Raw genomic sequence first — 13,459 nt, forward strand, 5'->3', positions numbered from 1 at the left:
TCATAAGAACAATCATTAATTGATATAAAAATAAATTATAGTATTTCTTACTTCACTGAAAACATTTTCCTAAGAGGAAGTATAAACCCATTTCAAATGATTTAAAAAATGACTACTGGGCCACAATTCTAAGGGGCATCCTGTTTAAGGAATTGTCTTTTCAACAACAAGAAAATGGAAGTTGTATCGTCGAATGCTTTAATTTGAACGAACATTTCCCGAAAAGGGTAGAATTTACTCTTAAGAGTAATTTCAATTAAATTCAAGGCAAAACTGATTTCTAAATAAGCGAACTTGTTCCATGCTAACAGTATCAAAATACTGCAGTTTTTCTTTTCTTTTCTTCTTCTTCTACTTTCTATTATAGGAAAGAAAGGAATTGGCCATAACAACGTAACTAGAATAATTTCTTTTAAGAGAAATGATTTATAAAACTAAAAATAATCTAATTTTCAAAAAACGTTTTGCTAAAAGTGATCACAATTCTAATTTTAAAAATCATTAAATTAACAACGTTTTGCTTAAAGAGTAATTACAATTCAATCATCGCATAGTGCCTTTACAATATTTGTATAAAAGCTTAAATTTATAAATTCTTTATTAAAAATCATAAATGTCCACAAGTTAACACCTATAAATTCCTTATCTGTTTGCAGAAACATTGAGAAATACCCACATTTGAATAATCTTTAAAAACAGTTTCAATGCGCAAAATAAATAAACGTTTTCTTTTTATCCCACCAACACAAAACATTTAAAATCGTATTCATGTAACATTGACAGGTCTAAAACAATTTGAACAACATTTAGCTTTTTTTATGCACCTAATTTCATTTCTTTAAACAAAATACAATATATTACAGATTAAGAAATTTTCCTCGACTTCAAGGAAATAACCTTAAAAACCAGCAGAATAAAAAATAAGCCCATAAAAATCACCAGTTTAAAGTCAAAGGTATAGATAGCATTTGCCAATAAAAAACGGAACTTTCCCAGTTCAAACCAACACGGTTTGTAAATTCCTCGCAGAAAGAATGCTGCCATAAAAGAACTTAACTATATAAAAAGCCTTTTAAATCTTTAAACCATGCATAATCGCGTCAGAGATCGGCAGTGGTGCATTGTCTTGTTAGGCGTACGCATTTCTACGGCTATCGGGTTTCTATGACAGTAAAATTCAAAATTCCCTTCAACTGCTGACGGCAAACTCAAAGTACCCGAACGGCAGCGAAACATAACGTCTGTCAGCGAGCCCCGACCGTATCGAGACACCCTTTGCCTTAACTGATAGCCAAAACTTCCGTTCCGGCCGGCAATTTGTCACTTGAGAGAGTGGATGGAAAGGTAATTAGGTAATTTGGAGGTAAAGGATTCCCGAGTGCGATGCACGTGCTTTCTTCCTCTTTCTTCACTATCATGTTCTGGAGTGGAAAGAAACCTAACCTAGCAAATATGTGCACTCACGCTACTGTTCTTCTGTCTTATGCAAATCGGCGGGGAAAGAGATGGCCAAGAAAAATGGCCCACCGTGGAAAGTGGGGTGATAACACTCCAATTCTTTTGAATGAAAGGCGAGAACATAATGCTATGGAAATGCCGGCTATCCTGTTATTTGGTAGGCACGCAACTGGAAAGGAAGATGTACTCTGGAGCAAGAGTTGCTTGTCTCGTGCGGCGTGCCTGCCTCTCGAACGATGAGGGAATCCTGCATTCTTTTTTTTTTTTTCCCTCCGTCTTCCATCTTTTCTCCTCTTCAAGTTACAAGAAAAATTTTAATTAAACCCATGTTCTTGCTCGTCTAAATTTTGTATTCTGGCCCCATCGATCGAAAGAAAGGTTTTCATTTAAAAAAATAATAAAATTCATGGATGATCTCGCAGAATTCTTTCTGAGGTTAATCATTTTTGTGAAGCGAATACATTCGTTTCACTTAAAGAAATCAAGTTGATTAAATTAATTGCTGTGATGTGATGAAGAATTTTCTGTCACCAGAAGAAAGTTGTGAAGAAAGGTCTTTATCAATAAACAGCAAAGTTTCTCCAACTGTTGTCGGTTCATCAACTTCATGCATTTTCTGAATTTCAAAACTATCTCTTCAAACGAAGAACTTAAGAAATCAGAATCGCATAGTAAATTTAAATAAAATATAAATATTACATCTTTCTATAGAATTTAAATTTTATTATTATTATTATTATATTTTACACAGATAGTTGTTCATCTGAATATTCTGCAGGTAAGTTCATACGTTATAAATTTGAGGAAGTTGATTTTTTTGTTCAAAATAGAGATACTTCAAGACGCAAGCAATTAGTTTGCATTTTCTATAACAAAACATGTTTGGTTCCAATGCTTTTATTATTTTTACACTGAATTGAAAAAAATGTGCATTAGTCATTCCAGGGTCTGTTGGATAGCATTTAAAAGCTTTTATTTACGCACGTCTAGGGTACATGAAAAGCAGAAGCATCGTAAACATAAAGTGAAGAATACTCGTATTTAAAAACTTCAGGACTGAAATACGGACAATGGTATTTCGTAATAAACAGATAATAGTGCTGACGAGAGACCAATTAAATCAGAACTATATTCAATATGAAGTGTAATTTCGAAGTAAAAGACAATACTCTAACAAATAAAATTTATAATTTCTTACAATTTTTTAACTTTTTCAAATTCAATATATTTGAATATGAACGGTCGTCAGAAGTATATATATACGTTAGAAGCACTTAAATATATCCTTATATATACTTTAAATAAAGATACACTTGTATTCTAAATTTAGCAAAAATATATACCTTCTGTTTTAGAAAAAGTTAAAGGATATTTCTAAAATTTAGTGGATAAATGCTCGATTGAGTCGATAGGCAACTATTTTATTGATTAATTATTCGGTATTCAAAATCTGGTAGCTATCTAAGTTTGAAATTTCTTATAATTTTAAAACAGTCGGCCACCATTTATAGCTGTGATATTTTCTAGAAATGATCTGTACAAATAAGTATTAAAGTATTAACCGGAAATTTACAATATTAGTCTGGAAAAATAGTCATTTAACCATATAGATTTCATCCAATATCAGATAAAAGTAGCATGATTCAAGTTACTGTTTAATGAGATTGTCTTTTTTTATTTGAGTATCCGATTTTAATATTTCGTTCTAATTTTTACAACATTAAAATGTGTGCCATTGCAACGAAAGAGCTAGGGATTATATTTACAGGAGTACAAGAAACTAGAAACTCATTTCAGATGATAAAAAAGAAAGCAAAAATTCTATTTCATTGCGCAAAATTCTTATAAAATCTCATGAAAGCCCGTAATTATCAATAGATTTTCCAAGATCCTTTATTATCAATAAAATTGTTATTTCATGGTTATGCATTTAAAATATTTTTAAAACTTTATTCTTTTTTGAAACGAATATTGTTACAAATAGTAATCGCAGAAAAAAAAAAGTGTACTCAGTTGAGTAAAAAGTAATCTTTACAATCATTTCAGATTAAAAAGCGATGCGTTTTCATGATGTAATATCTATAGATTTATATTATTGAGTTTATGAATTATAAATTAAAACACTTACTTTAGAAAAACTCCAACTAATGTAAAAGTTCTGAAAAAATAACTTGAGGGAAAATCAACAAGACTTATTTCTCCTTCATAATTCATTTTGTTACAAGTTATAGAAATAAGAATTTAAAAAAAAAAATATTCGTGCTGTTTTTTCCGAAAAGCAAATCTAAAACCGTGACCGTGGTCATTTACTTCAACAAGTAAAGTACCTAAGAAACAATTAAAAAATTAAAATCGGTAACGGAATTGCCTTTTTTGCTAAAATTAATATTTAATTAAACTACTTTATAAAAAAAGGAGAACTGAAAAGAAACGCAGGTTGGGAAAAAGCAGTTTTTTTTCCAAGAACATAAAAATTATCCGAGTTAAACTAAAGACTTTTTAGGCAATATCTAAGATCTTGCACGTTATTCAGCCATTTCCTAACTTTAACACTTTGAACACGAAACTAAAAATTATTTTTTCCTAGCCCTTCGAAAGATTTGACTTTTCCGGAGGTATTTTTTTACCCCACCTCCAGCAGTTGACGTCGGCTGCTAAAAATTAACTCGAAATTTTTTCTCAGTTTTTAATTACTGCGAAACGAAGATACACTGAGAGAAAAGACATTAACATCATGAAGTATTTAAGCAAAAATTATCTCATTGTTCTTTCAATGTTAATGAAGTGCATTTTTTTACACGTGAATTACCCTTTCCATGTTACATTAATCATAATGAAACGCTTATTGATTTTTTTTTTTTTATTATTCCTTTTGACTTTTTAGCTTTATTCGTTTTTCTGTTCCGAAGGTAAAATACGAAAAAAGTGGGAAAAGAACCCTGTCTCTTTTCCTCGCAATGCAGTTAATGAGTCATTAAATCTTAGGTAGAATGAAAATAGTATTAACTGAATTCTATGATTACTTTCCTATTGGAATTTTTACAGGAAGGTAAGGTTTGTTTTTGAGTCGATTTTAATGACTTTAGCCACGAATGCACTGAAAACCTAAATGAAAAAGAAAGCGTTTTAAAAAGGGAAGAAAAAAGGAATCGTCTAAAAAAAAGTAGCTGATTATAAAAAGAGAAAAACAACCTTTATCAAACTAGCTCATAATAAATACAAGACAGAGGCTGGAAATAAATTATAAAAAAAATTAGAGGAAATTTTTAGAAGAATTCACATTACTTTAACAGATGATCTAAATTATTTATTTTTTATACATTTTGCCGTTTCCCCTCCCCTTTTTTTTTAGATAATTAAACTTAAAATTTTACGCACATTCTGAAATTACACAGGAATTTATCGTTGCGCTTCAATAATGATTAATAAAAAACAATGACTACAAATAAATAATTAAAAAAAAGCCAGAGGAAAAAAAATTAAAAGAACTAATATTTCTGGTGCAAAACTAAAAATGCAAGAAATTTTTTTGTTCCATTTTGCTACTTCTTTTTTCAAATTCTGTTTCCAAATTAAGTTTCTACATCTCCCTGATATTATCAACGAGTTTTCAATATTTTTAACCTCGCCACAGTGCATGAGTAGCGATTAAAATTGCAAGTAATAATTATTTGTAGAATTTATTAAAAGTCGAATTCTATAACAGATAATCTAACTTCAATAGTTTTTGTAACATTTTGCTTTTTTGTTTTGCAATCAACTAAAATAAAATGCGTTCTGCCTTTGAAACTATGCATGTTTAATACTTGAGTTTTATCATCAATCTCATGCTCAAACAAATATTTTTAAATGCAACTAAAGTTGCAGCATAACATCAATTTCCTTCATTTTGCGAACTATATTTTGCTTCTAAAGTAAATTTTATCAGGTTAATATGGAATACAAATATACGAACTATATTTTTCATATTCTTAATAAGTGTAATTCATTTTTTCATTCATAACTAAAATTCTTGTCATTTTCCACATTCACTCCTTTTATAAGAAAGTTGCAGTCATAAAGAGACAGATTAAGAAAAAGTTCGTTTTATAAGTATTCTAAAAAGCAAGTGAACGTAATGAAATGCATAAGAACCTGATCAATTGTACTTAAATGTTAACATTATCCTAATATTTTATCATTCATAATATTTTTTTACAAACATTTATTTTGCAATTAGGGAAATAAAGTTTTTCAAACAACCTGCGTGCCAGCCTTTCTCAGCATAGCGGCCCTGTTTAGTTAGTAATCTATCACTATCGTTAAATGATGTGTGTTCGTGAGATAATGTCTAAAGAATTTTGTTTGGAAAAGATTTGGAGATTTTCAGGTAATCAAGAAATTATAAGTTACTTGAATTATTCTTACTAGATTCTAATCTGGGTAATATGTACCTGTACTGATTACCTATAAGAGTATTTCAATTTCTTTTAATAATTCATCGCGGATATTTGAATATTCCTTTTCTATGAAGTCAAATGAAATGAGATTATTCGATGGGGTATGTCTAAATAAGTATATCAGAAAATTTTTAAAGTTTCATTCAGTTTATACTATAAAATTCCAGACCCCCCCCCCCCCAAAAAAAAATGAGCACTTTCTAGTTTGTAGAGATGTTTTATAAGCCCGTTTCTAGCACAATCAGTGCCATTTTTTTATTTTATCATTTTTACTTCTTAGAACTTCGTCTGGGTTAAAGCAAATAAATGAGTGCTGTTCGTTTTCCTTACACCTCTATGACATTGATAGAAATGTAAATTAAAAAATAAATATAAAAAATTCAATACAATATCTACCTAAAATTAATTGCGATTAAATTACACTTTAAAAAGTAAACATAATCAAATTAAATTAAATTTTTCCGGTTGAAGTTTTGATGAAGTTGGAATATAAATAAATATTTAACCAGGTACACATTTTTTTATTTTTTTTAAGCTTCAAAATTATTTTTTAAAATATTAAATGGGCAGGCAAATATTATAAAGTTTTATTAAGTGATATAGTATTAAATAATTAAAGCTTACTTAAAATTATACGACAAAATCTTAGACTATTCATAATGATTGTTTTATGATGTTTATCACTTTTATTATCAGAATCATTTTTATCTTCATAATAGATTCAAAAGGTTAACTGAAGACGGTAATTGATGCTGGAATTTTACTCATGCTATAATTTGGTTAGAACTTATCCGTATATTTTATTGGAAAATCGTCGTCAAAACATTTTTGATGATCTGCGTTCTCAATAGAAGTATCCAGAATATTTAATACGTTACTAATATTTTTGGTTGTTTAATTTCTTGATTTTTAATAGTTCTAAAAATATTTGGAAATTTTTAATTATTTTCGAAAACTGATAGAAAGATAAAATAGTATGTTACATGGTCTTCAACATTCAAAGACAGAAAAATTGCAGAAATTCGGCTTATTTAATGTAGATTGATGAGGCGCCGAGTTTACATTAATGCCTCTTTGAAGACTCCGATTTATTTTACGTGTATATAATAAGACTTAACTTACATTTAATATATTTGTAGAAAATAATATTAGCAATATTATCTAAAAACATTTGTATAGCATATGCTATGAATTTTTCAGTGTAATACAGACGCGATTTTTTCCAGTCTGAAAAAAATGAGTAGGATCAAATCATCAAATATAACAATGTTCAGATAAAAAAATTTATCGACAATTTAATTCTAAAATTTTTGACAAACGATTTGAAAATTTTTATCGACATATTTACTCGACATTTATTCTTCAATTTTTGATCAGAATTTTGAAAATGATTGTTGTTTTTTAAAAATATTTGAGACCTTTTGGTTCTATAGTTTCACATTCTATCATTAAAATAGAAACAATATTTTGATTTTTAAGTAACATTAGCATATCAATTTACACATTTTGGGTTGCTCTAAAAACTATAAAATATTTTTCCCAAAATAGTTTTTCCATGATTATGAAAGAATGCAATGCCTCTGACTATTAATGTTATTGAAGATATTTAAATCTTTATCAATTTTTAATACATCCATTGAATAAATCGAAATATGAAAGAACGAACTATCATAGAATCGAAGTAACTGAAACGATGAAAAAAGTTTATATTTTATTTAACATAAAAGAGCCTTTAGATAAGTATTCTTTTTAATTGCACTACAATATTTTCTCAGTTGTAATACTTGTCTCATCAGAAAGCAGATGATTTCTTGTATCAAAAGATCTACCAAGATCTAAATGATCTAAAGATCTACCTATCTAAAACATTAAAATCTACTAAATATATCTTATCAAGAAAATTTTCATAAATTTATCCAAAATATAAAGGAGAATCGCAGTTACTTTATAATTTAAAAACGAAGAAAAAAAGTATGGATCTGTGAAAAAATTAAAGAAAAGACATTATAATGAAATACATAGTTAATACTTCTTTAATATGCTTTAAAAAATTGTAAATATTTGCCTTGGAAGTCAGTCTAAAATGCCTAATCAGAAGATAAATATAAAAGTTAAAAATATGAAAAAGGTTATATTCACTAATGTACGCACTTCTTATTAATCAACAATATGTGCAACAGAAATTACTAGATGAGATTTATAAATTCAAAAATTATTATTAGATTCCAAAATCATGAGGAATCATTATTCTAAATTGCTGTATTATTTGCAGGTTGGATTTAACTTTTATTCCATAATTTTTATAAAAAAGAAAATTAACTCATTATATGCATCGATATTTTGCTTTTAAGAGAGATATATTAGGTTGATTTTTCCCTTAAACAAGTACCAAATTGGGATTTCAATACAGAAAAAAAAAATCGTCAATGTAATGTTAATGTTTTATGATAAATGTTCTTCCACGTTCTAATTTCAATTTATTCTCTGAAATTTATTTTTAAATCAATAAATAAAAGTAAAAGAATGAAGAAACTTCTTAAATATTAATTAGAATAATTGATACAACTAGACCTATTCCAAATTAGTCTCCGAAACTTATAGCAACTTCAAACAACTTAACGCATTCTTAAAAATGTGCAGCCAATTGGAAACTGTACTGTTCTTGCAACATAAAGAAAGAAAGTGTTGAGAATTTTTTTAAAATTTGATTTAGTAAAAATTTGTTATTTTTTACTCATGTAAACTGATTTATTTAAATTACGTGACCTCGATTAATGATGCCTTTCTCTTCTGGCACAGTAGCGTTAAGTAATTGATTCGATTTTTTTTAAAAATGGGCAATTATTTTTTTTTAGCCAGATAAAAAAATTCAATTGAAAAAAACCGTTTTTTAATATTTTATGTAACGTGCTATAATTCTAAATACGTGAGGTTTTTCTCATATATATTCTATACTAATATCGTTAAAGAATTTAACCTATTGTAAAATCAGATAAAATAAAAACTGGGCATTATTTTTTTTAAAAAAAATGCCGGACTTAATTTTTAAAATCCTTTTTTAATCATTGATTGTCAAACGTGAAACTAAAAGCGTTCACGTAAAACTACAACTCTCAAATAAACAAAGCACCTCAATTTGGGTGGAAAATAGTAATGATTAGGCTCCAGTAATAGGAGGCTGTGCCTCTCTTGACGGACGTAATTGCTGAGCTGGATTAACAGCCAAGGAGAAGGAAGCACCTTGTGAATCTTCCGCAGCCTTTACTGCTCCGTTGCTCAGTTCTTCCTCGCGAAAATGACAGGCTTCATGAATGAAACGAAGCAAGCCATGTGGAGAGACAGAGAGAGACACACATACAATGGAGCTTTTATATCACATTTTGATTGGTGAGATCTTACATCATACTTAATCGATAGTATGTGTTCAGGTGAAAACTAAAAGTGCTTGGGAAGCTTCGGATTTTCAAGGTCAAACTGAGTAGAAGTATGTTTCTATGCGCGAACTACTGAGAAGGCTCGAATTGTAAAAGAGTTTGTGAGTCAAGCAATCGTATTCGTATTGGCGACAGCGGTAGCATAAGAATGGCTTTAAAAAAACGAATTTCCAAACGAGTATTCTAATCAGACTTTGTTTACAAAGAAAACAAAGAGTTGTTTTCTATAACCAAAGTTGTTTATTACAAACAACTTTATAAACTTTGTTTATACAGTTGTTTCTGCGCTCAATAATAATGGGATTTTTGAGTAAGAGAAAACAAATGAGTTTTCTGAAAAATCTGATTATCATATAGTTATATTTATCTGACTGTTCGAAAATAAGAATAATATACAAATGTTTCTCTTACCAATTTAATGTTTTTATATCAAGGTGCCATTGAAATAATTCTTTTAAATCCAAATATTGAATGGTCAATTCACAAACTTGTATATTAATATGATTAAACTTTCGAGTGAAGTAAAAAAGAAGTTTTAAAATTAAATATATGCTCCTTTCTAGAATTTTCAGAACCAATACTTTTCCCCCTTTTTTTATTGATTAGATGAATCTAAGCGTTTATAATAAAAATAAGTATCACTAACTGGTATTCCTCAACTTCTATGTTTCTATATAATAATAAATATTAGATCCAAAATAGTTTTTTCATGTTTAATTCATTTACATTTTCAGGCATTATTTCTTAATTTAACTTATTTATTTAATCAGCTTAAATTTTTAAAACCTTAAATAAAATAACAAAAAAATTATCTTATTTAAAAGTTATCTTATTAAATCAATCTTATTAAAAAGTTATCTTATTAAATCAATCTTATTAAAAAATTATCTTATTAAATCAATTGTTTCAGTACGCATCAAACACACACAATAAAACCATTAATGATGATAAAAAGTTTTAAGTTTCGCCTATTAATTTACTAAATAATTTAATTTTTAAAAGTTCGAAATATTGTAAAGAAGATAGCTAATTAAATCTACAATTTTTAATTGTTTGCTTAAGTACATCCAACGGCATGAGATAAATAAATTTTTAAAGCATCTCTTTAGTATAAAAAGCAACATCCAGTTTAAATAATCTTTAAGTTTGATAGAAAGTAGGAATAGTATGGAATCCAAAAAAGAAAAAAAGAAGATACAATCACACTCAAAATTTCCGAGTCAAACGAAATAACAAAGCCGAAATTATTTGAAATAAATAAATGAAAAAATCCCTCAACAATTAATCATACTTAAAATGTCAGGAAATATCAAGACAAAAAGACAGTAAAAACAGGGAAAAACTTATTAAAATTACAGGGAAAAACAATTTTGAATAATACAGTTATTAACAATTAAATTATTACTGCCAAGAATAACAATAATAAACATATGAAATAAAATTATAACAAATCAAAATGTTCGGATTAGTAACATTAAATTACAAAATTAATTGTTAACTATTCATTAAACTCATCAGCTCTTTCTAGTAAAGCTACGTATTGCCACATGCGTGAACTACATTAAAACTTTAAAATTTTACATCCGGACTCAATCGCATTAAATTGTAAAAAGCAAAAATGCTTTTAAAATGAATTTTTAAAAATTATAACAAAAAATGGATACTTTATCTGATAGTGAGTAACCAATTAAAATCAAGGAAATTTTATATTGATATTTAATTTAATAATTTTAGCTGGATTTCTTTAACTGTATATTTGATAAATCATTCTAATTATTTAAACAATCATATTTGTTTTGTTCTGATTAGAGTAAATCCACACTCCATAATATTATAATAGTAGTTGTGGTGTTTGTTTGTTTGTTTCAAATTCAAAAAACAAAATAATTTGGATTTAATACAAAAAAGAAGTAAATATATTAGCATCGCTGTTATTTTTTAATAACAAATTAAAAAATTCTGATCATAAGGATTTCCTAAATGCACAAGAATGCTTATGGTAATTTTTCTTATTTTGCTAATAATTGTAAATAAAATCTAATTAATTTTTTGCTGAAAGAAATTGAATCTAAACTCGGAGATTTGAAACCATACGAAAAGAGCAAAATTTCAAATTTATAATCAAAAATAGATAATTTTATAATGAGAAAAGTAAAAGTTGTAAAGAGAGACATTTATACATTATTACATAATGAAATGCATCTTTTGTATTCTAAGACATTTTGAACTATATAATAATATATTTGTCGTTTGAAAATCTTCATTCATTTGTTTTGTATCTGATCTTGCTGAAAGAATGAAGCAATAGGAGAAAAAAAGTTAATCCTTCTTTAATTTGCTGTTCGACAAGACTAATTTTTCACTAATTTTTTAAATGACGACTGATTTATCTTTTTCAATTTTGTAAAGTATGCTATTGCATTAAGAGTTGTAAATGTAATTTAAATAGAGATAATAAAATTTTCTTTCAGATGGATAATCTATAATGAAAGTTTTCACTTAATTTCTAAGACTGACTAAAGCGTCATTTCAATTCTTCAATTCTTCAAAATTAAATATTACAATTTTACATTTAGCTTGGATATTGAGTTGTAGAATCTAACATTCTTCATAAAAACTTAATAAAATTAATTGAAATGATATAAATCAATACCGTGTCAGCAAATGTTTTAGCGATTTTTAAAAATTCTATTTATGAATATTTAAATTTAAATATATTTTAAAAGATCTCAAATCTAACAAAAGAATAAAATTGGAAGCTTTAATTTCTCAACAATTTATCAATAAACTTTTCAATAAATAAAGATTGACAAAAAAAAAATAATGCTAAATAAATTTAATTTTACCGCTGAACATAAAACAATATTTTGAATCCGTTCTATTACAAATATAACAAATTTGGTATCATTTGAATTGATTAATCAACATTTTGCATCCTCAGAATTTTTCATTGTTAATACATCTAATTTAAATGCGATCAGATGTTTCACTTGCCAACTCATTTCAATGTTTCATGCAAGTTGGAAACTTTGATGGAATAAAAATATATTATATTATTATTAGAACATATTTGTCTTAGAAAGATTTCAAATGAATGTTTTCGCCTTTCAACTCAGAATAAAAGCTAGATATTCTGTTTTCAGAATAACGTTTTATTTAACAAAAAGAAATTGCCATACCTATTCTTTGCCGCAGCTGCCCGATCTCTCTGCCGTCTGTTTTTGAACCAGTTTCCAACCTGAGTTGGTGTGAGTCCCGTGGCCTGGGCGAGTTCTCTCTTTTTGGTCGGATTTGGATAGGGGTCTTGCAGATACCACTCCCTCAACAGGCTGCGGGTCCTCTCTTTGAAGCAGTGCGTCTTCTGCTCTCCATCCCAAATAGTCCGGGGAAGGGGGTATTTCTTTCGGACCCTGTATTTGTCCACGGGACCCAGTGGTCTTCCTCTCAGCTTCTCGGCCTCTTGGTAGTGTGCTTCGAGCCACATGGCCTGCAGCTTGGTGTGGGAAGCTTTGGTGAAGCGGTGGCTCTCAAGAATGTGGTAGAGTTCTCTGAAGCTGCCCGTGTGGAAGGCCACTAGGGCCCGGGCCCTCAAAACTGCTTCATTTTTATTGAGTTCGCTGCAGTTGGGGTGGGCCACCGGCAACGACCACAAGAAACGACCCAGTCTTTCAATGTCCCCACTTTCCTCGAGGGTCTCGCAGACCGCGGCCACCTGACTGACCGTGAAATTGAGAGTGGGCAGGACGAACATCGGGCTATAGGCCGCGGCGGGGCCCAGCCCTAGAGCCATCAGTCCCCCCTAGTGGAAAATTGAGCCCCCTTTTCCAAATGTTGCCTCGGCTTAATGGCGGATGTAACGGATTCTCAGCACAGGGGGTCAATCGAAATCCGAGGTGGTGGCGGTATCCTATCCTACAACTCCCTCGTCTCAGTAGTAAGTGAGGAGGTGTTCGATCCTCTTTTAGCATCACGTCCCCTCGTGCATACGGCCAGGGTTACCGCAGTGAAAGCGATGCTTTCGACGCCAAGAGAGGATCGCTGAAGAAAAACCGGTTCTGTGGCCGAGGAGCGTTTCTCGCCAACCAGCGCGCAACGACGGGAAGAATCGAGGGCATTATTTATGTTTAA

General features: G+C 29.2%; 1 protein-coding gene across 1 annotated transcript in view; it reads right to left on the bottom strand.

Annotated features, from left to right (window-relative positions):
- LOC129968196 (homeobox protein SIX6-like) overlaps positions 1 to 13,248 on the bottom strand; it is a 65,483-nt gene extending 52,235 nt beyond the window's left edge. The window contains exon 1 of the mRNA XM_056082051.1: positions 12,511 to 13,248. Coding sequence (XP_055938026.1) covers positions 12,511 to 13,121 — 611 coding nt within the window. The 5' untranslated portion in view covers positions 13,122 to 13,248. The remainder of the gene's footprint in view (positions 1 to 12,510) is intronic.
- Between the last annotated feature and the right edge of the window lie 211 nt (positions 13,249 to 13,459).

Source organism: Argiope bruennichi, chromosome 1, assembly GCF_947563725.1.
Source record: "Argiope bruennichi chromosome 1, qqArgBrue1.1, whole genome shotgun sequence".
In the NCBI taxonomy this organism is placed as follows: domain Eukaryota; kingdom Metazoa; phylum Arthropoda; class Arachnida; order Araneae; family Araneidae; genus Argiope; species Argiope bruennichi.